Genomic DNA, 26721 nt, shown 5'->3' on the forward strand with positions numbered 1-26721 from the left:
GGAGGCAGCAGGGCTGTAAATAGAAATTGCGGAGGCAGCCGCGGGGAACAGAGTGAGGGAGGCTTGTGCGCCTGCAGCGCTGCATGTCCCTCCCTTCCCCTCGGCTGCTGTCACCTCTCCCGGACACCCTGGCCCCCAGCAGGACAAGCAGCCCCAGGGTGTGCCTGGGAAGCAGCAGCTCCACAGGCAGGACAGCTGCTTTGGGTGAGGAAGTGCGTGAGAAGGGCTCCTCCTCCACCAGGAGCCAGCTCCCATGGAAATGCATGACATTGGTCAAAGGGCCCCCTCAGTCAGCAAAGAGACGACACAAGATGGACACGGGGCCAAATTGTCCCCTCTGCTCCCAAGAAGAGAATGAGGGATGCCAGCAGTCTGAGCCCTCATCCCGATGGGGTCTGCCCAGAGTGCACATCTCATCCCGCCCTGGCTTTTCCAGTGTGGCACCTTCCATGGACACAAGAGGTCTGCTTTCAATATTTTGCAAAGTTTTATTTAAAAATGTTGAAACTAACATCCCACAAGATTTGAATATTTCACCACAAGGAGAAGAGAAATCCTACAAAAATATATATCACAGCGCACAAGGGCAGGGCAGGGGAAGAGCGAGACTGAGCAGAGGAGCAGGAGGGAGGCTGGAGGGGAGAATGGTGGGGCAGAACGAGACCGAGTGGCAAAGGGAGAACAAGAGAGGAGTAGGGAAAGTGAAACAGTAGGAAGGGAGAGAGAACCAAGAGGGAGACCATGGTACAGGACAAGAGTGGGAAAAGGGAAAACAGTGGGAGAGGGAAAACAACAGGAAAAGAGGAGTAGAGAGCCAGCAGTTGGTGAAGGAAGGGGACCTCTCTCTATGGTCCTGCCAGGGTAGGGCCAGGACTACAGCAGGACATTAGCAGGGATGCAGCTGGGGAGCTGGAGTTTGACCCAAGACTTTTGTGCTGCATGTCTCAGCTCTAAGGCTGTGCCATAGATGTGGTTTGTCAGAGTGAAAAACAAAACAGTTTAATTCAGAACAGTCTCAAGGTGGTCCTGTTTGAGAACTTGTGGGGAATGAACAAACCACCCCTTTCCAAGCAATTTTCTTCATCGGGAAGTGGAGTGGGAAATGAAGGGACCAGATTTGCAAGGGCACTTGGGTGCCATTGAGGAAGAGGTAGATAGCCCTCTCTGAATTTTGGGAAACTGTACTGGAGGAGAGGTGTGGAAACACACACCGGAGGTCTGCTCCCCTGCCTACCAATTGCAACCAAGCAGATGGGAAAGCCCAAGCAGGATTTGGCCTTGTGGTCATACCACTCTCTTGGGTAAAGTGAAGGAGACTCTAGTTCCTGCTTCAAAGTAGGAACTTCCCTCCCTTCCACTGTGCTCACAGAGAGACCACCCTTGTGTTCAAAAAGCCAGGGCTCTGCAGGAGCTCAGCAGACACAGTCACTTCATCTCACTTGGCCCACCTGGATGTCCCCTTTTAATAGTATAGAAATGTTGGGGAGAATTAGCCCAAGATTATGAACACTTCCAGTTGGTTTCCCTGCACACTTTTCTCTCTAATGGAAAGAAAAAACTTTCTGTTTCTAATGGAAAGGGAAAAAAATCTTTCTCCTCCATTCATGTAGAAGACAGGGAAACCTGATGGGCTGTGACTAAGAAGGTGCTGTCCCCTGCCCTGGCTTGGTACTGTCAACCAATCCATGTGCACATCCTACAAAATATTACTCTGGGCCAGGGTAAAGACCTCAGGCATGCTCTGGCTCCAGTCTCTGTAGGGGAAGATGGTTTATAAGGCTCCAGTCATGGGGAAAACAGATCCAGTGAAATTATTTATTAACTGGAAGAAGCTTGTGTGTCCACATGTGTTCTGAGTGTTTTGTTCCAGGGATGAAGCATAGCAATGAATGTTTGGGCAGAACAATGAAGTTGTATCCCTGTATCTAACCTGTTTTGTGTGAGAAATTGAGTGACTATCATAAAAATGTATTTGGCTAGGAAAATTGTTCTTAGAAAAGATGTTCATTATACCCAAGCCTCTGTTGTTGTAAGAGTTTTCTCTACATAGCTTCACCAGCTTTCCCCTTACCACAGTATCCATGAAAGGTTTCTCTCCCTACTTTTACCAAAACCAGAGACATGTAAAAGGGGGAGGAAAAAACCCCAAACTGCCAAAATCTGATTTGTTTGCAGAATTTACAAAAGCCTTCCCAGGAGAATGCAAGGCTTCCCCACATCAAGTGTTGGAAAATGTTTTCACTATGCCTCCTGTGGTCCCCTGCCACTTTCTTACAAGCCTTCTCTCCATGCAGCATGTGGAAAGTCCAAGGACAGCCATTGAAGTGGAAGAGTCTAAACTCTGGCCTTGTTTCAACAAATGCTGTTGATCAAAGAACAATCTAATTAATCTGGTCTGGAAAATTACTTCAACCAGTTCAAGGTATTGCAAATTGCCAGCAATCAGCAGCGCAGCCTCCTGCAGATGTCCTTCCCCAGCAGGGAGAGGGGAAGCAGGGGCAGCAATTAATGGGGCAGCGAGCAGGAACTGCCACCTGGTCCTTCCATGTCCATCTGCAGTTTGTGTCCACCAAAGCCTTGCATGGATCCTGAATAAGAACAGGCTCAGCAACAGATCGATCTATGGTAAAGCACTAATATCCCCTGCTGTAAGCACAGAATCAACCTGTGCTTAGACTAGAGATCTCCAGAGTCCTTTTCCACCTACATCTTTCAGCCACTCTGTGCTTTTAATAAGCTGGTAATTTTATTTGACCTGTCATTTTCTCCAAATCTCTTCTGTTTTTGGGAAGCTTATTGTAATTTACACTCTGATTTAAATGCCCTTCACAGTGAGTCAGATGGGACCTGAGAACACCTAATGGTTCAGCTGGGTAAACGGGCAGAACCAGGCCTCTTATGAAATTCCCTGTGCTTTGTCCTATGAAGAACAGGCTTTTTATGCAGAGATAAAGGATGAAAGGCCGCTTCCCTCTCTCCAAGATCACTTTTGTCAGAGACCTTGTACGGTGCATTATGGCCTTCAAATTGTGGGTGATTTTCCTGCCTCTGGCCACATCAGTCCAGCAGCTAAAGGTGTTTGTACACTGTAGGGGCAGCCTTATCTAACTGCGCATCTTTTCACCTCAGTGGTTGTCAGTGTGGGGTTTTGATTGATTTGAAGTTGTCCATAAAAGCTAAGAGGAACTATTGTCATTAAGCTGAAATTTGCCATCTCGCACGTCCTCAAAGTGACACCCATGGGTCCATGCCTAGGAAGAGGTGGACATGCATGGATCTTGCTCACACAGGTAAGTGACAGAGTGGCTGCCGGCCCCACAGACCACCACAGCCCTGAAGGACATGTGCAGGCAACCAATTTGGACAGATGACTTGTGCCATTGCTTTCGGTTTCTAACCAGCTGGGGAACTGAGTGAAGCTTCATCTGGGAGCCCAGATACCCCTCTCTCATGCCCTTGGTGAGCACTGCCTCGTGCGTTTCCAGTCACCTTGCACTCCAGGAGAGACCTAGCAGCAGTACATGGCAACCCTTCCAGTGCTCCCAAGATCAACTCTAAACTGCTCTCGGTCATCCCAGGTGTAGAGTCCTGTCTGCTGCCTTGTTGCCTGTGCCAGGAGTATCTGAAAGCAAATCTCTTCCTGAGCCCAGCAAAATTCAATGCCCAGCAATGTCTGCATTCCATGCTTTAGCTGTGTGCAGGACACTTGGTAAGAAACACGGCGAGCAGAGGGCTTCACCTCGGATTTTCTGGAAAGCATCATCACAGACCGGTGTCGTTCCGAAAAACCTTGCTGAAGGAGGCTGAAGGGGTGGAGAGGGACAACAAGGAGGTTTTCAAAGATCAAAACATTTGGAAAGCTAGAGGAATAATTTCCAACTTTAAGTGGCAAGAGAAGTGGCATGGGGGTGGGAACTGAGGGGAAAAAACTGGATGGAGAGAGGAAGAAAGATACAAGCTGAAGAGAAAAAACCCCAAAGGAGTGTTAGGCAGAAAGAAACTGGAAATATGTGAATATCTTCCATCTAAGGGGAAGATAATGTTTCCTTCAAGGAAATGGGTTGTAGAGAGGGCCCAGGTGCTCTGTGAGCCTCTTCTGCCCCAGCTTCACCCACCCTTGGGACTCTCAGGAGGGCCGAGGTCTCAGGAACAGACGAAGTTGCCACCATCTGACTCACCTGGTGGGCAATCCTGCAGCCACTGAACTCCAGACATTCACTGCAAAGCACACGACATGGGAAGGGACACACGGAGGGTGAGGGCCCACGGGGACAGGGGTATGCCTTTCCACCTTGCCTACCCCCGATGTCAGGCATGCACTGGTGAGAGAGTCATGGAGATCCAAGTGTGTCTGCGCACATATGCTAGAAGAGGGGCTGGGGAGGTCAGGATTTCACACCACCACCAGCTGTCTTCCCTCCCACCATTCTGCTCTCTCGTCACCCTGTCCTGCGTGGGCAGGGCGGGTCCCCAGGCTTCCCCAAGCAGGAGGCTAAGGAGGCCCAGCTCGTCCATTTGCCCAGGCACATCCCGGTGGGGTTAGTTAATAAAGGTGGTGGTGGTGGGCCGTGGCACAAGGAGGTTGCTTTTTTTCCTGGGGCAGCAGAGGCGGGGAGAGTCCGCGCTCGCCAGTGGTGACAGAGGGTGGGGGAGCCAGCTCAGCCTCTCCCGGGAGCGTCACAGGTTCACCAGTGGGATTCTGGGGGAAAGAGGGAATTGGAAATTAATGAGCGTTTAAACTGCCCCAAACCCCCCCCACCCCCCGCTAGCCAACATCACCTTTGCCCTGCCTCAGTGTGCCTTTCCCCCTGTCCCCTGCCAGCCCCTCCTGCCCCAGCTCACTGGCCACTCACCGGTTGAGCTGGAATGCTGCATTCTTCCCGTGGCCACCCAGTTTCTCCGCACCCTCCTGGCCCTGCCTGGACTCCTCCGCCTCAGGTGTGGGGGTCAGGGGGTCACCGTAGGGCCCCAGGATGCTGACGGTGGTGGGGGAGAGGTCTGTGAGGGGCTGCTGGCTCTCTTGCTGCCTCCCACTGCTCTGCTGCCCCGAGTGACGCCGGCGTTTCTGATTTCGGTCCCAGCTTTGGAGACAACAAGGGGTGAGGTAAAGAGACAAGCCCCAGCCCTTGATGACAGAGAGCTTTGTGGGATGGACCCCCCCACACTCAGCATTAGAGCCCAGCGTGGCCGAGTGCCAAACCTTGCAAGGGATTGCAGCACCAGATCTGCACCCCTGGCACAAATGGGTCGCAAGCCCACAGTCTTCCTGTAGGCACTGGCCCAGTGAGAGCCTCCATCGGCCCAAACCCCACTCACCAGAACTTGAATATGATTCCAGTGGCAACCAGGACGATGATTATGGAGATGGTGATGGTGACGTACAGCTGGGGGTCCACACCTGCGAGACAGAGGAGTGGGGCTTGTGATGGCCACTCCCTCGGGTCCCCAGGGAGCAGCAGGACAAGGGGAGGTCCCCGATGAGTTTTGCAGAAGGAGCTGCTCCTGCAGGGGGCCGGGGGTGAAAGAAGCAGAGCGCAGATTTACCTTCCCCCCGGGGCCCGAACAAGAAGGGCCGCAGCGTGGCCGGGGTCTCGCGCAGGTTGAGCCCCGCGTTGTGCAGCAGCGAGTGGGAGTTGGGCTGCGCCGTCGCCATCCCGTGCGGCGAGACAAAGGTGTATCCCAGCGGTGGGAAGCCCGGGTTGGCTGAATTTGTGTCCCCTCCGTCCTCATCCGACACCGTGGGACCCCACACGATGGCCCAGGGGTACTGGGAGGAGGGCATGCCGTCCTCGAAGCCCGAGGGCGTGGCGGGCCGGGCGCCCGCGGCCTGGCGCCTCAGCCGCACCACGTGCCGCAGCTCCGCTCCCCGCGCAGGCAGGCCGCGCTGGCGCGGCACGGCCGGGCGGGCATCCGAGCGGGAATCCGAGCGGGAATCCGAGCGGGAATCCCGCTCCGGCTGTGAGGTCCTTTCCCAGATGCAAATGGACCGTGGGGCCGAGGGGCTGCGACGGGTGCAAAGAGGCCGAGGGGCTGCTGGGCCCCGAGAGCGAAGAGACCATGTCCCAGGAGGAGGGACAGCCAAGACGACGAGGAGGAGATGCCACAGCTGCAGGGAGTGGATGCGGGAGAGGAGTGGAGGCATCCTGCTGCGGGGCGGGGGGAAGAAGAGGAGAGCCTGATCTAAACGTTCCTCCTTTGAAAGGCCAAGCAGTCGGGAGCAGCCCACCACCCACACTCCTGTTTTCTTCCCGCCTCACCTGCCAGTGTGGGAAGCTGTGAACCTACCAGGCACTGGGCTCCATCTCAGATGCAACAGTGTCTTTGCTCAGTCAGGATCTTGTCTCATCTTCTTCACTGGGAACCAAAAGGGAGGGGTGTCAGCGTCCCCCCACGCAGTGGTAACGGCTCTCTCCTTGCAGGCAGTGTGAGCCACCCCAGGTGAGCTCCCGGCTGGCAGGATAAGGGGAGTCCATGCACACACACGTGCACCCTCTCCTGCTCCCATGCTCCCCATGCACAGAGGTGCATGGTCCCCATCCCCATGCCAAGTCCCCCCAGAAACACATGCCTTAGCATATGCTCACAAAAGCAGGGAGCGATCTCTGGAGCACACGTGCCCAGGCACATGCGCAGCTTCCCCGGGGACTCTCCTGTCTTAGGGCCGAGAGGGGAATTCAGCATCGTTGTTTGCTTATCGCTGGAACAAGTTGGAATCTTAATTCCTGTGTTTATTTATAGTGTGGAGTGTGTAATCCATTTATTAAAAAAGAGCCTCTTCATTGTGTGCCAGAGCGAGGGAGCGAGAGGGGAAGCATGAGAGTGGTAAGCCAAGACAACTGAGAAAGAGTGAATCAGCGAGAAAAAGTCCAGCCTCACTAAAGAATTTAAGAGAAAAAATATGCCTATCAAATATTTAGTATTTACTTTCCTCTTAGCTAACATGAAATTACCTTCCCACACTCCTTGTCTTAATGTCCTCTGCGCTGTCCCATCCTTCCCTTTTCCCCCTATTCCTCCCTTTTCTCTCCCGCCTCCCACGGCTGAGCAACAAAAGCAGGAGTGAGGTCAGGTCCTCTCAGCCAGATTTCTGCCCTGGACGCTCAGCACCCTCCGGCATCATCCCGGCGGCAGCAGGGCTGCCCTTGCTGCTCCCGCCCCTTCCCTTGGCCGGGCACAGCACCGTGCCGGCCCTTCCCCGGTGAGCTCTTGTGTGCCTGACCCCGCATCCTCCTGCAACCGACGCACGCACAGGACGAGAAAAAAAAATCATGCGAGATGTTCAGCCTGCTTCTTCATGGTGAAGAGGAAAGCATGAATGCCGACAGCCCACGGTCATGCCCTCCTGTGGCTGCCGGGATGGAGAAACAGGCGTGCTTGGTGGAGGGAATCAATGCAGAGGCCAAGCCTGCCCTTCCAGCCCTGAGCCAGCTGTGCTGCACCTCCCGGCTTCCGAGGGGTTACTGCCATTTGCCCCGGCTCACCCCATGCCCTGGACAAAAACTGCAGCCCCTCCTGCGTGGGAGGCTTCCTCTTCCTAAGAGAAGAACCCAGGGCTTGCTGTGATGTACACCTGAGAAGAGGGGCCAGGAGGAAGGGCACCCAAGACTAAGTAGCTGTCTAGCTCCTGCTGCATTAACCGGGGATATTTTTAGTTTCCTTCTGTTAAATATTTAAACAAAGTTCATAGAAAAAAAAAAAGAATTGTTGGCTAATGTGCCCTGCCCCTCCCTCTGGGGCAAGATCAGTCTCTGGAGGGATCCTGAGATGAAGATGAGGAGAAAAGAGCAGCTATTCTCAGCATTTCTTTGTTCTTTGCTCCTGAACCTCTAAGCCTTGGAGGGGACTCAGTATTAAAATGCAGCTCTGCAGAGAGGCAGCAGAATGGAGCAAGTTTCTTCTGAACCCAGATACTGGTGAGATCTTGGCCATCTGGATTATGATCACGATGCCGTGGAGGATCATGTCTGGCAACAGAAATCCATGACAGAATTTATTTTGGACTTTGAAAGGGAAGGAATTCCAAGCATGGAGGACCTCCTTGTGTGAATCCCCAGGCTGGAGGGCACACAAGTTGCTGGAGAGGTTTGAAGATGGCTTGGAGTGCCTGGGGCCATGCCTGGGACTCACCATGGGACAGCAGTTCCCTGGGATGAAGAGCCTGCTCTGCTTGTGGCACAGCTCAAGTCTTCATGGGGCAGGGGCTGTTTTTCATCAGGAAGCAGGAGATGTGGGGCTGGACAGTGCTATCCCAGCAGGGGCGACCTTCTCCAGGTGCAGGCAGACCTCAGTGCCAGTCCCACAGGGAAGTGTGGCACAGTAGTGGTGCACATGTAAGCTCTAGGACTCCTCCTAACAGATGGCTCTACCCTCAGAAATGTGCCTGGGGATAGGAATGCTGGGGTCACTGCGCCCTCCTCACTTGTTGGGAGATCTCATAATGGGGACATCGCTGTTCTTCTAAACTGAGATTATGAGCTCCAGCAATGACACCCCATCTATGGACTTCCAGGGTTGAAAACTTGGGAATAAGATACCCTACAGAGCCAAATCCTGGATGGCTTTCATACACGGTTGTCTCAATTTCAGGCCTATGGAGCAGATAATGTATGGAATGAGCTGAGGAGGGGTGAGCCCCAGCACTGACTGCCTCATGTGCACGTGATGCTGAGGAGGGGACAGCCCATCCATGGTGGTGCAAGCCTCAGACTGGAGACACTGCTGTGCGTGGGTTCTGCTGCTTAGAGTGAAGAGCTGGTGATTCCCGATGTCCCCACCCCAAAGGTGGCTCCAGACGAGTGCAGGAATTATGCGAAGTTGGTTGGTCTCCGTCCGCACCTTCTGGTTTCTTAATGAGATCATGGCCAAAGACTGTGTCCTGCACTTGCACACCCAGGACTGATTGTGGAGGAGCTGGGAGCAGGACAGAGGTGTCTCCCATGCCATGGAGGGTGTGAGAGCAAAGGAATGTTTCCGGTGTAAATACCAGGCAGTGCAGGCTGAATTCCAGCGTGCTTGGAGCGTTTATGTTTGAAATGGAGCATGGATGTCCCTGTGGATTATTGACTAAACAGCAGACAAAGCACGTCTGGGGCACTCTGCGGTCAGCCACCGGCAGCAGGATTGTGTCCTGGGCACTGACCCTGCTGTGTTGGAGGGCAAGAGTAACACATGCCCTTCGTTCAGCTCTGGATGCAGCTCCCAGCGTGGATCCTGAATAAACTGGTAGACCTTCAGAGCAGAGGAGGGGATGCCAATGCTCTCACTACCTGGGAGTATAAATCCCACCTTACACATTCAAGAAGCCTTTGTGTGCCAGAGCACAGAGATTGAATTTCTGCACCAGTACCTCATGGCCAGGCTCTTGCTTTCATATGTGCTTCCCAGGTCTAATGTCAATAAAACTGGACAGGGCTACTCCCAGAGTCTGAACAGGAAACCTGTATACTTTCACTCTAGGTACAGAGGCTTCATCTCAGCGTTCCAGTCCTGTGATGCACAGATGACAGAGTGTGAATGACAAAGCTATTTCCCCGGGGCACTTCATTGAGCTCCGTTTGTGAATCTTGGTGCTTGAAAGCAGTGAGTAAGAATTACACTGTTCTTTGCTGCTGCATATGGACCCCACCATCACTCCAGACTGGGGCTAATCTGTTAGGAGCTGCTCTCATGCATTTGCAGGATGGAAGCATGAATCCTGCTGCTGTTCCCCACACCCATCTGTGCTTCCTCCCTCTTTGTAAGTCTCCTGAAGCATGGACCTGCCGCTGCTGGGACATGAGAGAGCAGATCTCAGTAGCCATGCCCCAAACCATACATAGCAGTTCACCAAGGGGGGGCTGGGAATTTACATCCTGTCTAATGGCTAGGAGCAGAGCCTGCTGCACTCCTGCTCAGAGCAGGGAGTTCTGAATAAACCCTGAATGTGACACCCTGAGCTCTGGAGTTCAGATACTACTATGCCCCAGGAAAGCCCTAGGATTCGCTTACTCCTTCTCCATGTACAGGATTCTTGTATACCTTAATGCTATAGATAAATCCTATCCAAATAAAAAAGGCATCACAGGAATAAAAGAACCAAGGTGCCAGCCGTGTGCTGTAGTTCCCTCCCATCAAGTGCAATCTGTAACCTTCTGTTACAAAATGCTGAAGTTTGACAAATTCAAATGAGGAACAATACTATTAATAAAGAGGGTCACACACCAGCACAATTCACCTAGGCAGGTGGTGTGTTCCCTACTGCCTGCAGCCTTTGCCTGGCTGTATTCCTAAAAGAGATGCTACAGTTCAATCAGAAGTTATGGGCTTGGCGCAGGAAATTAAATTGGTGAAATTCTCTGGCCTGTGCTCTGCTGTAGGTCAGTCTCGATGATCAAAATGGTCCCTCTGGCCTTAAAATCTGAGAATCTCACAGATTTCTCAATGCCTGGCCGAGATCAGCTCTGACTGGAGAGCAGTTGCATGAAGCCAAGCGCACACAAGCCGCGTTAGTGAGGAGCGGGTAGGGGCTCTTTCCATCCGGGGATGGGAAAAGAGTTGCACCCGATTCTGTCTGGCTCAGCTGGCAGATGATGATCTATCTGTATTTTTGTAACATCTAGAGCTTGACTGCTGTGATACTGTGCCTCTAGGAATGAAGCTGTCTGCTCTCAGAGCGCTCCAGCTAGTTCAGAATGCAGCAGTCTGTTTGCTCGGCGACTCAAGCTGCCGGGAATGCACCACCGTGCCCCTCTGCACCCCACATCGCCTCGCCTTTGAGCACAGAGTCCGGTTCAAGGTCTCCGAACCAGCATTCAAAGCCCAGCATGGGACAGGCCCCAGTGACCTAAGCAATCAATCACCTCTCCTTATGCAGCGATGACCTCACATGACGGATATATTCCACTGGAACAATGAAATTGCCAACCAGTTTGGGGAGAGGGGGAAGGGATGGAAGAAGGGTAAAGAGGCTCATGACCCTGAAAAATGGAACATTCACAAGAGCTGGGCCAAGATTATGAAACTTACTGCTGGCTGAAATAACGCTCACCATTAGCAACCCCGCAGCACCGAGAGCTTCATGCAAATCCTTGCTTCGCCCAGCTCCCCCACTGCAACGATTCCACTCGAAATAGTGATGAAAAAATCAAAACAAACCTGAGGAGGACCCAGCTCTCCTTACAGAGAAGGAATGCTTGGTTGGCTGTCATTTTTTAATCTCCCAGCCAGCACTAAGAGCTGTGGTGACAGCTACTGATACAAGACTGTGATCTGGGACCACGGAACCTAGCAGCTCTCTCCAAGCACTGAGCAGAGCGAGTTCAGGCACTGGCAGCGAGACCCCCCCACACTGCGTGATGCCCTGGGCACACCACACCTGTATTTTTCTCAGTGGCCGTGAACACCCCGGAGTTCATGGCCCAAGAGGCAGAGATGCAGTCATTACTGGTCTGGCAGCAGGAAGCAGGAACCCCGGTGTTGGTGAAAAGGGGTTATGTATATGCCTGTTTGGCTGGGTGGGGACAGGGAAAGGGAGGAATCCCAGAGCAGAGGACCCAGGGAGACAATTCTGCTGCACTCGAAGGAGTTTTGGCAGCTGGGACTGTGAATCTGAATGCTGGTGGTGGAGATGCCAAGCCCATCCAGGGAAAGAGTTCCCGCTATGCGTGGGGCTGGGGGCAGCACCTCCCAGAGCTGGCTGAATTTGGGGGGTGGCAGCTGGAATGCAGTGGCTCATGTCAGGCTGACATCTGAGGTTGATAGGGTTGGTGGCAGCACCCAGGAGGATCCAGCAGGATCCCGGAGGGGCTGGCACTGCTCGCCCTGAGTCAGTGCAGGTCCTGCAGCATTCAGTGACTTGCCGATAGGAATTCCCGTGCCAGGCTGCCAGGGTGAGCACTTATGGGCTGGGTATGGCAATCCTAGGCTGGGGCAGAATGCAGGGCTGGAAGGGTGATGCTGCATTTGGATATTTTCATAGCAAGGGAATGGGCGTGTGAAGCCCATCAATGGTCCTCTGAGCTTAAGTCTCCCTGCATTTGGGAACTGTGAGTGTGGCCCCATTCCAAGCAGCACTCTAGGATGCCGGTCCCCTGCCATCTAGTGCCTGCCTGCAATACATGTCATGAGTCTGACAATCTTCTGCCTCCCAGTTTCCTACTGTTCCCGGGCATCCAAGTGCTCCAAGTGCTGAGCCTCCACATCTGAATTGCTCTCTCTTGCATGGGGCACCCTTGGCCAGGCAGGAGGTGGGATTGACCCCTCTGTTTCCTTTCTCCAGCTGCGCCAATTTGGCTGAAGTCGCTTTCCTCAGCGCAGGCTCCAGTGCTCCAGCACAACAGGTCTGTGATGGAGCCCGGAGCTGGAGGGTAAGAGGCAGCGATCCCTCAGCTGTGCCCCCTCCCTCCCGGCACCTCAGGCATCCCCTGCCCCCGACTAAAAGAGGAGGAAAAGGAGGGGGGAGGAAGGAGACAGCCGGCTGGAAGGAGACAGAGCAACTAGATCGGGAAAGGGGAAAGAAAAAGGGGGAGAAAGGACACAGGGAAGGAGACGGGGAGAGATGACTTGGAGACGGGCATGCACCCCCCCTCCCCCCGGCCCCTGCAGCCCCGTCCCCACTCTGTCCCCCAAGCCCGGGCCGAGAGGATGAACTTACCTTGCGGGGAGACGAGTGGGGCGCAGCCGGGGCGGCGGAGCACAGGGCTGGGGGAGCACAGCTGCTGCTGCCCGTGCTTCTCATGGCCAGGACGAAGGAAGGAGAGGAGGAGGAGGAGGAGGAGGAAGAGGAGGAGGAGGAGGAGGAAGGTTTGCTGAGGCTGAGCCTTGGCTGAGGGAGAGGGAGCGAGAGATGCCTTGAAATAAACAGCTGCCGAGGACTGGTCCAGCCCCTCTTTCTCTCTCTCTCCGTCTCTGTCTCTCTCGCTCGCTGCCTCCCGTTAACCCCATGGCTGCTGGCACGGGCGCGCCCGGCACCGTGGCCCCCGCTGCAGCCCGCGGGGGGCGCCGGGGCGGCCGGGCGAGGGCAGCGGCCGGGCGGGGGCAGCGCGTCCCCCCGGCCCGGAGCCCCCTGCCCCGGCGGCCGGTCGCGAAGGCTCCTCCCGCTCCCTGCCCGCCCCGCCGCGCTCCCGCAGCCCCGCGCCCGCCGGACCTGCCCCCCGCCGCCTCCCCGCCGCTGCCCGCTCGGCTCGGCTCCGCTCGGCTCCGCTCCGCTCGGCTCCGCTCCCCCGTCTCGTCGGTTATTTCGGGATCTTCACAGGAAGCGATTAGGTTGCCATGGAGAGAGGTGTCTCCAAGGGACCCGTCGCTCCAGCTCGCTCGGGCGAATGCCACCCCCGGACCGGTCCGTCCTTGGGGGCGGAGGCCCCCCGGGATCCCCCTCCCCCGGGCCGCCCCCCGGGGCTCATCCCCGCCGCCCCTCGCCTTTCCGCCCCGCAGCAGTGCCCTCGGGGAGATGCCACCCGTCGGTCCCGCCCCCCGTCCCCCGTCCCCGCATCCATCATCCCCGGGCTTCGGGCCCCCGGGTTCCCGTGGCCGCCGCGGTACCGGGCGGGGTGGGGGGGGGGGGGGCGGCAGACGGACGGGCGGCCCCGGCGAGGCGCACCCCTGGCGGGGCAGGCGGCGGGGTTCGGTCGAGCCTCACGGGCAGAGCCCCTGGGACACATGGGTGAGGTAGGAGCAATGGGGAAGGGGGGGAGGAGGGGGATCTTTCCGAGGTGTGTTCTACCCTCTGAGGGATCACCCAGGTCTTTTGAGCGCGTCCCCAAGCGCGTTTCTGCCAGGGATCGATGGGATGCGTCTGGAAATGGTAGGGATGTGACAGCAAAATTAAAGAAAGAAGCTGATGTGCCTTTGAGGGGCCGAGTGTTTCACAGGGAACATCTCCCTCCACCATTAAGAACCAAACAGAAAGCACAGACCAAATCAGAAGGGAGCAGCCGAGCAACCAACGGGCGAGAGAAGAAAGTCAATGACAGAGAGACAGTTTCCACTCCAGGGCCTGAAATATGAGGAAGCAAGACAGTAATTTCCTCAGATCCTCAAAAACAATCAAACTTTTCATCATAAAGCGATGAGGAAAGACTGTGACTGACCCTGGGAAAAAAAAAAAAAATACGAGAAAGAAATAATAGAGACAGCACTGAGCTGTAAAGCAACCTGCCACTGCATGAGGGATGGAAGCAGGTGACAAATGGACACAAAGTACCAAGCCTGAGCACGGCAGGATGGCCAGAACAGGTTGTACCAACTTTGGACGGATATCTGAAGGGTCTGAGTCGGTTCTTCACTAGGCTTCCTGTGAGCTCCTGTGCCAATGAGCCAGGATGCTCCGAGCTTTCCCATGCCAGGATATTTGAGTCTTCTGTGTGAATTTGTGAGCATGTTTAGGAGAGCCAACAGGTTTTTCACATGTTTGGGAGTGATGTCAGTGTGTGTTTGGAGGATCAGCACGGGGATGGGGTTCTGTTAAGGCTTGTTGTCACCAGGAGGTCGTGGTCTGGGAGGAGGGCACTGCGGGCAGCGGTGTCACAGCCGAGGTTTGTGTCAGATGCTGCAGCCCTGTGTGTCACCAGGCACGCACACACCATGTGTGCCCCTGCCTTTTGTCCCTTTCATGTACATGGGGCTTTCTGTCAGAGATTATCCAGGCTCCTGTCACACTCCAGCCTTCTCATCTCTAGCTCTCACAGGACTTGTACAAATCATTTGCACAAACCTTGCTCAGTGATCCCTCACTGTCTCATCCCAAGAAACCCCCTGTGCAGACATGGTGGAGCAGCACAAGTCAGCGTTCAGCTTGTCTCGCTCTCCGTGCTTCTCTCCCTGCTTTCTCACCTGGAAGTAGCAGAAGGTAGAAAGCTCTGGAAGGGGCTACATCAGACACACAGGCTCTCTCTGACCTTTTCAAATCCTGACGAATGTGTTTAGTATAATTGGGAAGCACAAAACAGAAGAGAAATTTCAACCAGGGAAAGGTCAGCTAAAGGGTGAAAATCCAAATGACGCAAACACTGAAAATCCCCCTGAAGAGTAAAACTACAGAAGGCAGCAAAAGGAGTCAGAAATATGAGAGAGGACAAAGAGCAGGATTTTGTAGGGACCAAGGAAACCTTGGTAGATGTGGTGGGGGGAGTCAGGAAAGCTGTCGAGATGATGGGAACAGAGAGCTCAAGGGCTGATGTCATTTGTACCTCACTCTTACGTGATATAAATGGAATGGCTCGTTTGGTTTCCTTTTCAAAGGAAAGCTAATGTAAAATTACATGGAAATTTGAGGGGAGAGATGGAATCAGGTGTTACTGGCTGCTATTTCTGTTTGGCAGTGATCATGTACAGATCATTTACACCCAGGAGTCCTGAGCCCATTCAGGCCACTGCTGCTGGCTTTACTGTTGTTTCCTAAGGGAAGAGAGACCCATGTTGTTGCCTTGCTACCTGCAGAATCCTGTCTGTCTGTCTGTTAGTTGCCATGGATTTGACAAAATGACCAAATTTTGAAAGGTAAATAAGCTCCAACAAATTTTATGAAAACCAGCATCCTGAGAGAGGAAAGAGATGCTTCCAATGCCTGTGCTGGAACAGAGCCTGTAGCCATGCTGCTGGGCAAAGCCCCACAGGTCAGAGCAGCCCATCCAGCAGGCCAAAACAATTTAGCAGAAAATGTTGGGAAAGCTGTGTCATTTTAGAAATGTAACAAAGAGCTCTGAGCTATGTAAAAAAGCTATGTAATGTTAGAGAGTGGTGGGGGAGCCCAGTGATGTAGACTGTAGAAAAAATTACCCCTCACAGATGTGGCAAGCCGTGGAAGGGGTGCCATCAAGAGACCCCGGCTGAAGGTATGGTAGTGGAAAGTACAGAACATACAGGAAAAAAGTCCACAGAGAACCCAGTTTCCTCTGCCCTGCTGCTCACCAAACAAGGGGTTAATAAGCTTTGGAATATCATAGACATCCCAGAAGACTGGAAGAGAACTGTGCCCTGTGAATATTTGTAAAGAGCAAACAGAAGACCTGAAAAATTCTAGGCAAAGCAACAAAGAGATATGAGATTCTCCAGTTAATGCCAATCAGCCTGGTTTGGAGGAGACTAATCTTGCTGCATAAACTTGTTTTGTTCTTGTCAGTCTTTGATGTGACTACAGGTTTGTTTGGGAAAGGTGATGGCTTAGATCTATCCAGGCTTCTGGAAGTGTTAATTTCCCAAAGCATGCTGATAAGAAAAAAAAGTGTTATGCAACATTAACAGAGCAGGAGGTTAAGTGAGCTGGTTAACTCCATTTAACGCCCTGTAAACACAAAGGAGGTCATCCCTGGAAGCCCACCATTGAGTGGCAGTGTTTCTCATGTGGATGCCCAGGAATGAGTCCCGGGTCAGGTATGACTCACCATTTTATTCAGTGCTTGGTGAGCAGATATAGTTCATTCTGACACAATTTACTGAGGGCACAAATATTGTTAGAGTGTTAAAAATAATGAGGATAGGACCAGGACAGAGTGACCTGCCCCTTTCAGTAAGGTAGCCATTCTCATAAAACTCCTTCCTTATAAGACTGTTGAGAGCAAATTGTACAGCCATGAACAGGAAAAAAAAATGCCCATGTCTACAGGGAACAACTTCCAGTCCTGAAAAGAGGAGCTCTGAAAAAGATGTGGGGATTGTAACAGGCAGAAAACTGAACACAGAATCAGTGGTCCAGGCTGCAGCAATGAGTCTGAAGTGATTCCTGTCTGTGTAAGGACAGAAGTAAGGATGGCAATGAGGAGACTATTAAACCCTCTCTCTGTGTCTGTGTAAGTCTCATGCTGGAAAACTGTTCAGTGCTTTATGCTCCATATTTTAAAAATAACTTTGAATCAAAGGTGATCTGAAGGCTGGAGATCTCAGTAATTTAAAGAGGTCAACCTGTTTAATATATCAAAAAGCAGAACCAGACATGACTTGCTTGCAGTATCACTCCTTTCCTGGAGAAAAGTCTACCAAATATTCTGGCAGAGAATAACAAGAGCCAGTCACTGGAGAGTGATTAATCACAGAAACAAACTACCTAGTGAAGTGCAAGATCCTCTCTCTTCTAGAGTCTTTGAATCACAACCGGAGGCCTGTCTGGAAGACAGTTCCTGCTCTTCAGAATCCTGAGGGCTGTGAGAGCAGATCAGAGGAAGAATTATCATGCAGTTACCCTCAAGCAGCTGATACTGGGCTGATTTTAAGTGTAACCCCTGTGTGCATTAGCCCAGTACAAACTAAAGGGTTAAAAGCCTTCTGTATCATGCTGGTATCCAAGAGAGTCATGCCAGCCTCCCTTGTCCTTACAGTGTTTTTGTCTCAGAGTCTGTGTTACACACAGTTGTGAAAAATCATCTCATGAGATGTGACTCTGCTATGTTTGGAGAGGGACTGGTGAAAAAAAATGTCTTCAGCGTTTTGACAAGTTATTTGGATTCTGTGGTGGTGAAGAAGGGAACAACCCAGAGTGAGCCCGTACAGCTCTACAGCTTTAAAGTGGGACAGTGAGCAGAGAGGAAAGAAAGTGGATCTATAGCACAAAGAGAATGGAGGTTTCTTTCTGTAAAGATCAGAGCGAGATCAGAAGAGAGGGATGATGCTAGGGGGTGGTTACAGCTAGGATCAGAAATCCCAAACATTCAGAAATAACAACACAGAGCGTCTCCATGTCACAAGATTTATCTTAAAATTATGAAATGTCGTACAGACTTGCTTTCATCTGCACTCTTCGCCTCCTACTTTCGGCTCTTTTGGTTACATGAAAATCACATTTCACAGTTTCCCTGTGACCATAAAGATAGGTGTTTGCTTTGTGAGGAAAGCAAAAACACAGAAGTTACTGACTCCAGGAGGCTGGGATTTAATTTCAACACCCAGCACTCCAATCTAGGGATGAGGCCAAAGTTTTGCTAAGTTGTGGAGATGTTACCCATGACTTTTGCACTCATGAAGACGATGACCTTCTCCTTTGGAGAGTGCAGGATCTGAGTCACTGAAAGGACCTTCTGGTCTTTGCCCTTGATGCAGGATGAAAAAGGAGCAGACAAAAACATGGGGACCCAGCACACAGGACATAGGAACTGAGGCCAGAGTGGAGAAGGAGACAGAGAGAGCATCATGTAGCTAGGATGCTCAGGCTGCCAGGCTTTATCTAACTAATAATGAAAGGCAGCAAGCGTGTCAGAGAGTGTGAGAGAAACAGATCGATAGAGAGATAAAACCGAGATGGAAGGAGCCGGCAAGGGGGTGGGGAAGAGAGTAATAAAACACTACAAATCAGCAGGGTTACGTTTGAACCTGATTTGAATGCAACCTGCACCGGTGTAAGTGAAGACAGCAGGTGTGAGGCTACGGTGAATCAGGCCTAAATACAGAAACAGGGAGAGAAAAGCGGGGAGGAGATGGTGCCCTTGTCAATACTGCCCTGTAACCTGCCTTCACAGTTCTAAGCCAACATTACCTGCCCTGCCTCTCCTTTCATCCTGCTGCATGGAGAAGCCCAAATATTGCTGGCTCTGAGAATACAGACTGATTTGCTTTCCTGCTTCCCTGGGTCATCATGATCTTCCTGAAGAAATGCCTGTTGGGTAAAATGTGTCTTGGTCCCATTTTACCTGACGGGAGCATAGGAAAAGCCCTTTACTGCTTTGTTCATTGAGGACCCAGGGAAGCTTCCAACAATGCCCTGAGTCACTAGGTGAGAAGCACTTTCCTGGGACAGCTCACTGACTGATGATCTGATACTCAGTTACCACTGGAAGATTATCAGAGAAGTTTCTTTGCTCAGCTTCAGATTTTTGAGGCAAAGGAGACCGCGACATCTCAAAGCTAAAATGGTCAGAGCGCATAAATGAAAATGTGCTCTACAAGAGCAGGACTGTGGGTTTGGGTGCCCTCCCCTCTCGGGGCACATGTTTGCTTCTCTGGCCCAGCACTGTTTTGCTCCTTATGCCCGGAATTAGTTTTAAGGGATGTTCACCTAATCTTCGTGGCACGATCATTAATGTTACAAGTTCAGTTTTTCACACTGACCATGGCTGTCCACACTGTTCCCTCCTTCTGTCAGTAGCCTCAGTGAGGAGACCAAACACTAAAGGAGCCTTAGGGACTGAAGAGGATGACCCTGAGCTGTACAAATGAGCTTGGGAGACAATGATCCAACTCCCCAAGGCAGCCAAGGGTTATGTTTTCTAGCTCTGAAATTGTGTTTGGAGCAAAACTGTACCCCAAAGGAGCCTTCTCCATGACTCAGCCACAGCAGCTGTGTGATAAGAACTAGAGTCAAAGCAAGAGAAGAGAGTTGTTGATACTGGCAAGTAAAACCTTAACAAACATAGACTTTACCCAGATGAAGATTTCAAGATGTTACACTTATTTCAAGATGTTGCACTTACAGAAGTCTGGCAAAGCACAAGTCAACTGCCTTTAATATGTGCTAAACTGATCCAGCTGAAGCCCAAATCTCTTGCTGGCAATAACATGCTGGAGTGCAAACTTGCTCTGATGGCTCTATGATTTTAACATCCTAAAACCATGCTGCCTGCATAGATTGTATCAGGCTCCCATCAATTTGTTGTCTCTTTTTCTTTCATGGAAAATCATTGTGGGTTTCTGAAGGAGCCAACCATGAGGAAATTGGTGATGCACTGGAAACTCTTGGCCAAAGAGCTTAATACTGCTTATTGAAATGCACGCTGACTGCACTCCTCCCAGTCCCCTCACAACTCACCTCTGCCTACCATGTGATTTATACAAAATGAGAAGAGCTCTGAAGGTGTGGGTGTTTTTTTCCCCAAATGACCCCCAGTTTCTATTCTCTCTCACCTGGCACAGGGAACCGTGCCCTCAGCAATGACCGCATTGCTGTAACTCACACCCACGAAGAGGTACTTAAGGTGCACTATAAACATTTCTATCCTTGTGGAGCGTTTAAACTATCTTTTTATGGCCATACCCTGCCTGCATCAGGGATGCATTTCTTGACAAGTACGATGGTTAATGATTCAGCAGATAGTAAAGTCATTTTTTTGTAAAAATTAAAGCAGTAGAGGAGGGGAGGCATGTAGGGATTTAAGAAATGCACAGCTTAAATACATAAGTATGGTGCTTTGCAACATAAGATTTCTTACATTTACATATCCCCAAAATAGTGAGATCTTAATGGTGTGAAAGCAAAAATGAGAGCAATGTGTGGGCACACACAAGGTATTCCATGCACCTCTTTTAATTCTGGTGTGGTGCTTATAGAATAGATCATTGAGATGTGAAAAACACCATGCCATACAGTAGTGCGTCTGTTTTCTCACCAGTTATTTCAACATTAATCACAGAATCACAGAATGGTTTGGGTTGGAAGGGACCTTAAAAATCATCTTGTTCCAACACCCCTGCTGGAGGCAGGGAGGTGTGCTATTAGACCACGCTGCTCAGAGCACCATCAATCCCGGCCTTGAACATTTCCAGGTGTAGGAATGATATTCACCAGACTGGCAAGACCCATAAATACATGGATGTTCATCTGGCATTGATTGCCTTGTTGGGACACATCTCACTGTGGCTGAGCAGCTTGGGGGAGTTTTGACAGAGGACGGCTCATGTAAAATAAAAGAACAGCGAGCAGACGCTGCTGGTGAGCAGGGCAGGGCATGAGAACAGTGCAGAATGGAGTTGAGGGTTGGCTGGTGCCTGTGACCGGCAGGGACAAGACGGGGGACCAGCCGGTGGCCGCGGAAGCTGCGCTCAAGGCAGACCGCAGCCTGGGCTGGCGCGGGGACATGAACGCTGCCATGGCAGAGTGACAAGGGTGGCCAGGAGTGGCCGGGGATGGCCCAGGATGGCCGGAGGATGCGGCGCAGGGACGAGGCGTCCGCGGGACGGACAAGGCGCCGCGCGGCCGGCAGCGCTCAGCCCCGCCAGCGGGGGGCGCCCTGGCGGCGGGACTGCGCCGCCGCGCGGCGCCCGGCCCGGCCAATGGGGAAGCGGCGAGGGCGGGACAAGCCGCCGGCTCCGCCAATGGGCGGCGGGTGCGCGTCACACGCGGAAGCGGCCGCTGTGCGCCGGCAGTGTCGGGCGGGTGCGCGGGGCCGGCCGGGAGCGGCCGGGCCGGGGCTGAGGGGGGCGAGCGAGCGGCCGGGCCGGGCGGGCCGGGCCGGGCCCCGCCATGGCGGCCGAGGGGAAGGTGACGGGGCAGAGCCAGGAGCAGTTCCTGCTGCTGGCCAAGGCGGCCCGCGGCGCCGCGCTCGCCAGCCTGATCCACCAGGTGCTGGAGGCCCCGGGCATCTACGTGTTCGGGGAGCTGCTGGACATGCCCGCCGTCCGCGAGGTGAGAGCCGCCCGGCCCCGCGGCCCCGCCGGGCCCTGCCCGCGGCCCGGCGGCGCCGCCTGACCCTGTGTCCCCGCAGCTGGCCGACAGCGAGTTCTCCCCCGTGTTCCGCCTCCTCACCATCTTCGCCTACGGCACCTACGCGGACTACCTGGGTGAGCCGGGCGCCGGGCGGGGGTCCCGAGCCCCCCGGCCCGGTGGTGGGGATCCCGCGGGGCCGGAAACGCGCCGGAGCCCCGGGGCGGAGGAGGCCTCCCTCACCCCGGCAGCACCCCCGTGCAGCCGGGGCTGAGCCCCCGGCCCGACACACGCCCGGTTGTGCTTTGGGCCCCAGAGTAGCGGGGTGCCTGGCGGAGATTAACGCTGCCATTTGCCACCTGCCAAAGAGCGTCCTGACAGAGACGTTTCTGAGGGCCCGGGGAGAGACTTGGATATCCATTGGGATGTGCAGACCTGCATAAATAACCATGGCACAGCTAGAAAGTCTGAGTTGAGCGTGGCAGGAATAAAGGCTGCTCAGAAAAGGTCTTTTGAGCTGAGAATTGATGGGGATGGCTTGGCAAGACGAAGCACCACTTGGGGGATTGGTGTGCAGACGTCTTAAGAGACGGGTGTGGTACAGATGCTTCTGTGCAGAACTGGGAAACGAGGCATAAATTCTAATATCCCATTCTTTCCCCTGACGACAGCTGAAGCAGCAAACCTCCCTCCCTTGACAGAGGCCCAGAAGAACAAACTGAGGCACCTGTCAGTCGTCACTCTGGCTGCCAAGATCAAGGTAGTGGCCCTGTTTTTCCTGAGTTCTCCTCCCACTGGGGTTGTCTGGTGCTAGTTACCATCTTGTTTCCACAGTGCATCCCCTACTCAGTGCTGCTGGAGCAGTTGCAGCTGAAGAATGTCCGGCAGCTGGAGGACCTGGTGATTGAGGCTGTGTATGCTGATGTGCTGCGAGGGAGCTTGGATCAACGGAACCAGCGCCTGGAGGTGGATTACAGCATTGGGAGGGACATCCGGAGGGAGGAGCTTAGCACCATCACCCGCACATTGCAGGAGTGGTGAGGAGGAAGCCCCCAGTACTAACACCCAGAAAAGATTACAGGAGTGGCCGGTGGCTTTCCTGGATCCTTTGTGTGTTGCTAAGGGTGGGTGGTGTTGGGAGGTGACCTACTCGATCCCCTTTCTCATACTCCAATGGAAAGTAGTATTCCAAAAATAGTTCCCCTGTTTGTGTCTAGAGGGATGATGGGGATGCAGCAGCCTTTGCACAGCGCTGGCTGCTGGCAGGAGTCTTCCTGAGTGTTTATCTGTAATTCTTAACCCAGCATGGCTTTGTTACCTGTCCCCCTCCCAGATAATAACATAATTCCCTGTGTTATTACATCAGACTCCTGCCCCTGTATCTTCCCTGTCTGGCATAGCTGTCACTTCCCAGTGATTTTGGAGTTGAAATCTGCTATCTTTCACATTTGTCTCTGTGCTGTGCCAATTCCCTGGCCTGTTCAGTTGTGGGTCTCCTCTCCAGGTGCCAGGGCTGTGAGGTTGTGCTGTCAGGCATTGAGGAGCAGGTCAGCCGGGCCAACCAGCACAAAGAGCAGCAGCTGGCCCTGAAGCAGCAGATCGAGAGCGAGGTGAGTGGGTGCAGCAGGGAGCAGCCAAAGGCCCTTGCCTTAAAACAACTAGAGCCAGTATGCTGTGCTTGTTACAGTCTTTGCTGAAGTGAGACATTGCCTTTTGCCTAGGCCAGACCCCCCAGGGACTTGTGCCCGAAGAAGAGTCCTAAATCAGCTTAATACTCCTCTGCAGTGCAGGGGCCTGGACAGATGCTGGCTCTTTTGCTTGATGTGAGCTTGCAGCTCTTGGCTCCAGGGCTTCCTTTAGAAACAAATTTAAAAAAAACCTCAAAGTGCAACTAAAAAAACCCATAGCCAAAAAATCTCCAGCTTTGGGAAACCCTTTAGCTCTGCTGCTATTGCAGGTGGCAAACCTGAAGAAGACCATTAAAGTGACAACAGCAGCCGCTGCAGCAGCCACGTCCCAGGACCCAGAGCAGCACCTCACGGAGCTCAGAGAGCCAGCCCCTGGCACCAACCAGCGCCAGGCGAGCAAGAAAACCTCCAAAGCCAAAGGGTGAGCAGTGCAGGCAGACAAAACGTGTGTGTGTGGAACATCAGTGCACTTTTCTCTGTGCACTTAGGAAGGAAGTGAGATACGAACCACTTTGAACTTTTATTTTTCTTTTTTTTCCTGTGCCTGCAGGCTCCGGGGCAGCACGAAGATTTGGTCTAAGTCAAACTAGTTGGATCTCCCTTCACAACTGGGAGGGTGAGAGGAAGAGATTTGGGGGATTGAGGGGTAGCAGGGGTCCCAAGTGTGATGCTTCTGAGCTCTTCTCCAAGATCCATCTTGCCAACTAACTCTCCTGCACGTTTGTTCTCTTTTCTTTCTCCTTTACCGACCTTCCAGGCAGCGTCTCCCTCCTTTTCATCGCAGCATTTCACACTCTGAGCTTCAGGTTGTACGCGTTGCTGTTTCCCCAACCGCTCAAGCCCCCGTCGCCACGGCCGTGTTTTTCTCTCTTTCTCTCTCCCTGTCTTTTGACAGGTCATTTTCAGGAGCCATAAAGGTGTGACAGTCACCTTGGCACCCCCAGGGCATCACAAAAGCTTGGAAAGAGGGTGCTGGTGCGCAGCAGTTGTTCTGGCTCTATGAGACCCCCTGGGATACTTTGCTCCAGGACACCGTCTTTGATTGTTTAATCTTTGTTTTGCTAGGTGGGAGGGTAGTTTTTGAAGGGATTCTTTTAAAAAGTATATAAATATATTATAAATATATATAAAACAATAAAAATATAGATCTATGGACATATCTATACAAACCTGCGCTCTTCGCCTTGTACACCAATTCTGGAGGTTCCAAAATAAGCTGTGACATTAAGACCCTTTGTCCCATTTTGGGGTGGAATATCTTCTCAAAGGTTCCCTTCTCAAAGAGAGTGCCACAGTATCTCTATTGGGATGAGAGTCCATAAAACAGAAATTAATCATAAATCTTACTTAAAGTGTTTCTTGTGTGGTTGATTTTCCTCTGGACTCTTCAGAAGGTGATTTTCAGGTAGTCTCAGAAGAAGGTGCAGAGACTGAAGAAAAAGTCCTTATTTGTGTCAATACTGTGTGTCTTGTGATCCTGGACAGAATGGAAAGTGACGTGGGGACTTGCCTGACAGGTGGATGTAACAGAGTCAATGCCCACATGTGTGAGTTCTCACAGCATAGATGCTGCACAAGCTGTTCTCGGGTGGTGGTGATGTCTGGTTGGAAAAAAAAATCCAAATCAGTGAAAGTGACTCTTGTGAGATGCCCAGGAAAAAAAAAATAACTCGGATTCTTCAAAAGATGCCTCCTCAAGGCTGGCTTGGAGCCGAGTCAGACGGGTGTCAGTGTCACACTGCCTCTCCATGGCATGTAGCTGATGTAAATGTAAATTGACACCATGACTCCCACCCCCGCTTGGTTCTGCACCTTGTGCCAAGACTAAAATTTGATTCCCTGAACCTGTGTTTCTGTGTGTGAGCAAACCACGGGAAAAAATAATCCAGTGAAGGAAAGCTGGGAGCTTTGTCTCTATGGGGTCTTGGTGGGTTCACTGGCTGGGGTGGGTTTTCTCCTAGGTCAGCTCCCTGTGCAGACAGATGAGAGTTGGAGCCGAGGCAATGTAGGTGTGAGCAAGTCTTGTGAAGGGGAGGGGGGTGAGTCTGTGCCTGTTTCAGTGGTAACAAGGTGCCATCTCAGATCTCAAGCCCCACAAAATGCAGGTTCAATGCAGTATCCCTGCTTTACTAATTCCAGGCTGCTGCAATACAGCACTGACTGTCAGTGGGAAAGCCCTGTCACCCTAACCCATGAACTCCTAAGACTTCCCAGCAGCTTTGTTTGTTCCTCTGTGTGTGGTCACAGGGCTGGGCGTACCAGCTGGCTCTGCTGGGGACAGGGATATGCCAGCTCTCCTGGGGTGATGGCTCTCACTGGCTGGCCTGTCCAAGAGCTCAGGCAGCCCCACACCTTCCCTCCTTCCGTTGCACAAGGCATCAAGCACCGTGGCTGTAGTTGCCTGGCCCAGAAGTGCCAAGTGGGAGAGTTTTGGTATGAAGTCGTCCAGATGGGAGACACAAATCTGGCTGCTGGAGCACATGAGGGGATAGCTGGGCCTGGGTTGTGTATGCCCACCTAGAGAGGCCTAACTAATTTGGGAGTCTCCCTGATGAATCCTGTTCTCCATAAATTGTTGGGAGGGATTGTGACAAAGCTTCCAGCTTTTGTTTAAATCACGAGCCTTTTTCCTTCTGCGTCACATCACCTTCATCTGTCTCTGTTAGGGAGCAGAGGCACTGCGCTCGCTGTGTTTGTGATTGTCTGCAGGAACAATAATGCCCATATGTATCAGATCTTCAGCTCCCTGGGAGGGGCTGGTCTGGAGCTGAGGTGCCAACAGGGGAGGAGAAACCTGTCAAGCCCCTGCCAGATGTCTGGCACCTCACACCCTTTGAAAGATTTGCTGCTTGCAAAGCCGTTGGGGTGTGGTGAGAAAGACAGGGGAGAATGGGTTTGGGATGGAGCTGAGCAGCTCGACACAGCACCTGTCCTAATAGCCACTGGCTGATGTCCAGCGGGAGCTGGGCTGGAGCAGCGTCACCTCCAGGGAGGGCTGAAGTTACCAGTACTGCAGGAGGATATTTGTGTCGCACCAGAACCTGCTGCTTAGGAGGAGCAGCTGTAACAGCTCCTTGCCCCGAGTGTCTCATCTCCTCTCTGGTCTGTTGGGCTTTGCTATCTTTAACCAAACTGTGGCTATTAGACACAAAGGGTCTGTTTCCTGAATGTCCTGAATCCTCAGTTTAAATCCAGGCTGCAGATCCCAGGAGTGGAGTTGGAAGCCAGCCCTGAGAGTTGCAGGCCGGGTGTGTGTGATAGCGCTCGTGTGACGCCCTGGGCAGCAAAGGCCAGGCAGAGCAGTGCCCGAGCTCTGTGCCACATGCTGCCATCAGCCTTGGGAGCACCAATTCCCCACGTGGGTGACAGCAGCCAGCGTGGGGACCAGCATGGGACTGGTGGGGCTTGCCACTCCAGCCTCAGGCTGTGCTGAAGCCCCACACTTGGATCCTCACAGCTCAGTCCCAGCTGGCACAAGTGTGGCTGTGTCCTTGTGCTGTAACTTTGTTACATGACAGAAGTGTCATGTAACATGTCCCAGGGTCAGCTCATCCCTCTGGGAGCAGCATTTGCCATAGATTGGCTTTGCTCCCCCTTCCCATTTGCCTGTGTCCCCCTCTCAAGGCCGGCTGTGTTATGGATTTTAGGAGAGTTTGGGATTAAACACAGCTCTGAAAGTCTTCCATTTTGTTTACTTTTCAAAGGGAGCACCTT

General features: G+C 52.7%; 2 protein-coding genes across 4 annotated transcripts; one reads left to right on the forward strand and one right to left on the reverse strand.

Annotated features, from left to right (window-relative positions):
• Positions 1–468: 468 nt before the first annotated feature.
• PIANP (PILR alpha associated neural protein) lies at positions 469–12856 on the reverse strand. The gene is made up of 6 exons (XM_059838202.1): positions 12632–12856; positions 6286–6354; positions 5545–6146; positions 5317–5398; positions 4854–5081; positions 469–4699 (listed from the first exon to the last, which is right to left on the reverse strand). The coding sequence occupies exons 2-6, from the start codon at positions 6300–6302 to the stop codon at positions 4678–4680; spliced, it is 951 nt and encodes a 316-aa protein (XP_059694185.1). The 5' UTR covers positions 6303–6354; positions 12632–12856; the 3' UTR covers positions 469–4677.
• An 8234-nt stretch (positions 12857–21090) lies between these two features.
• COPS7A (COP9 signalosome subunit 7A) lies at positions 21091–24362 on the forward strand. 3 transcript variants are annotated; one of them, XM_059838206.1, is made up of 8 exons: positions 21091–21301; positions 21381–21456; positions 21991–22079; positions 22154–22356; positions 22824–22929; positions 23277–23428; positions 23558–23623; positions 23903–24362. In XM_059838206.1, the coding sequence occupies exons 1-7, from the start codon at positions 21140–21142 to the stop codon at positions 23595–23597; spliced, it is 828 nt and encodes a 275-aa protein (XP_059694189.1). In that variant the 5' UTR covers positions 21091–21139; the 3' UTR covers positions 23598–23623; positions 23903–24362. The 3 variants fall into 3 exon arrangements, with proteins under 3 accessions (XP_059694189.1, XP_059694188.1, XP_059694187.1); XM_059838205.1 differs by having other exon boundaries at positions 21092–21301; positions 23765–24362; XM_059838204.1 differs by having other exon boundaries at positions 21092–21301; positions 23558–24362.
• The last annotated feature ends 2359 nt before the right edge of the window (positions 24363–26721 follow it).

The sequence above is a fragment of the Haemorhous mexicanus genome, chromosome 2 (assembly GCF_027477595.1).
Source record: "Haemorhous mexicanus isolate bHaeMex1 chromosome 2, bHaeMex1.pri, whole genome shotgun sequence".
Taxonomy (NCBI): domain Eukaryota; kingdom Metazoa; phylum Chordata; class Aves; order Passeriformes; family Fringillidae; genus Haemorhous; species Haemorhous mexicanus.

Coding starts and splice junctions, on each gene's coding strand:
- COPS7A (XM_059838206.1), top strand. CDS start 21,140: ATGGCGGCCGAGGGGAAGGTGACGGGGCAGAGCCAGGAGCAGTTCCTG. Junction 21,302..21,380: donor ACATGCCCGCCGTCCGCGAG/GTGAGAGCCGCC, acceptor GTGTCCCCGCAG/CTGGCCGACAGCGAGTTCTC. Junction 22,357..22,823: donor ACCCGCACATTGCAGGAGTG/GTGAGGAGGAAG, acceptor TCTCCTCTCCAG/GTGCCAGGGCTGTGAGGTTG.
- PIANP (XM_059838202.1), bottom strand. Junction 5,399..5,544: donor GTTCGGGCCCCGGGGGGAAG/GTAAATCTGCGC, acceptor TCTGTCTCGCAG/GTGTGGACCCCCAGCTGTAC. Junction 4,700..4,853: donor GCAGCATTCCAGCTCAACCG/GTGAGTGGCCAG, acceptor TCTTTCCCCCAG/AATCCCACTGGTGAACCTGT.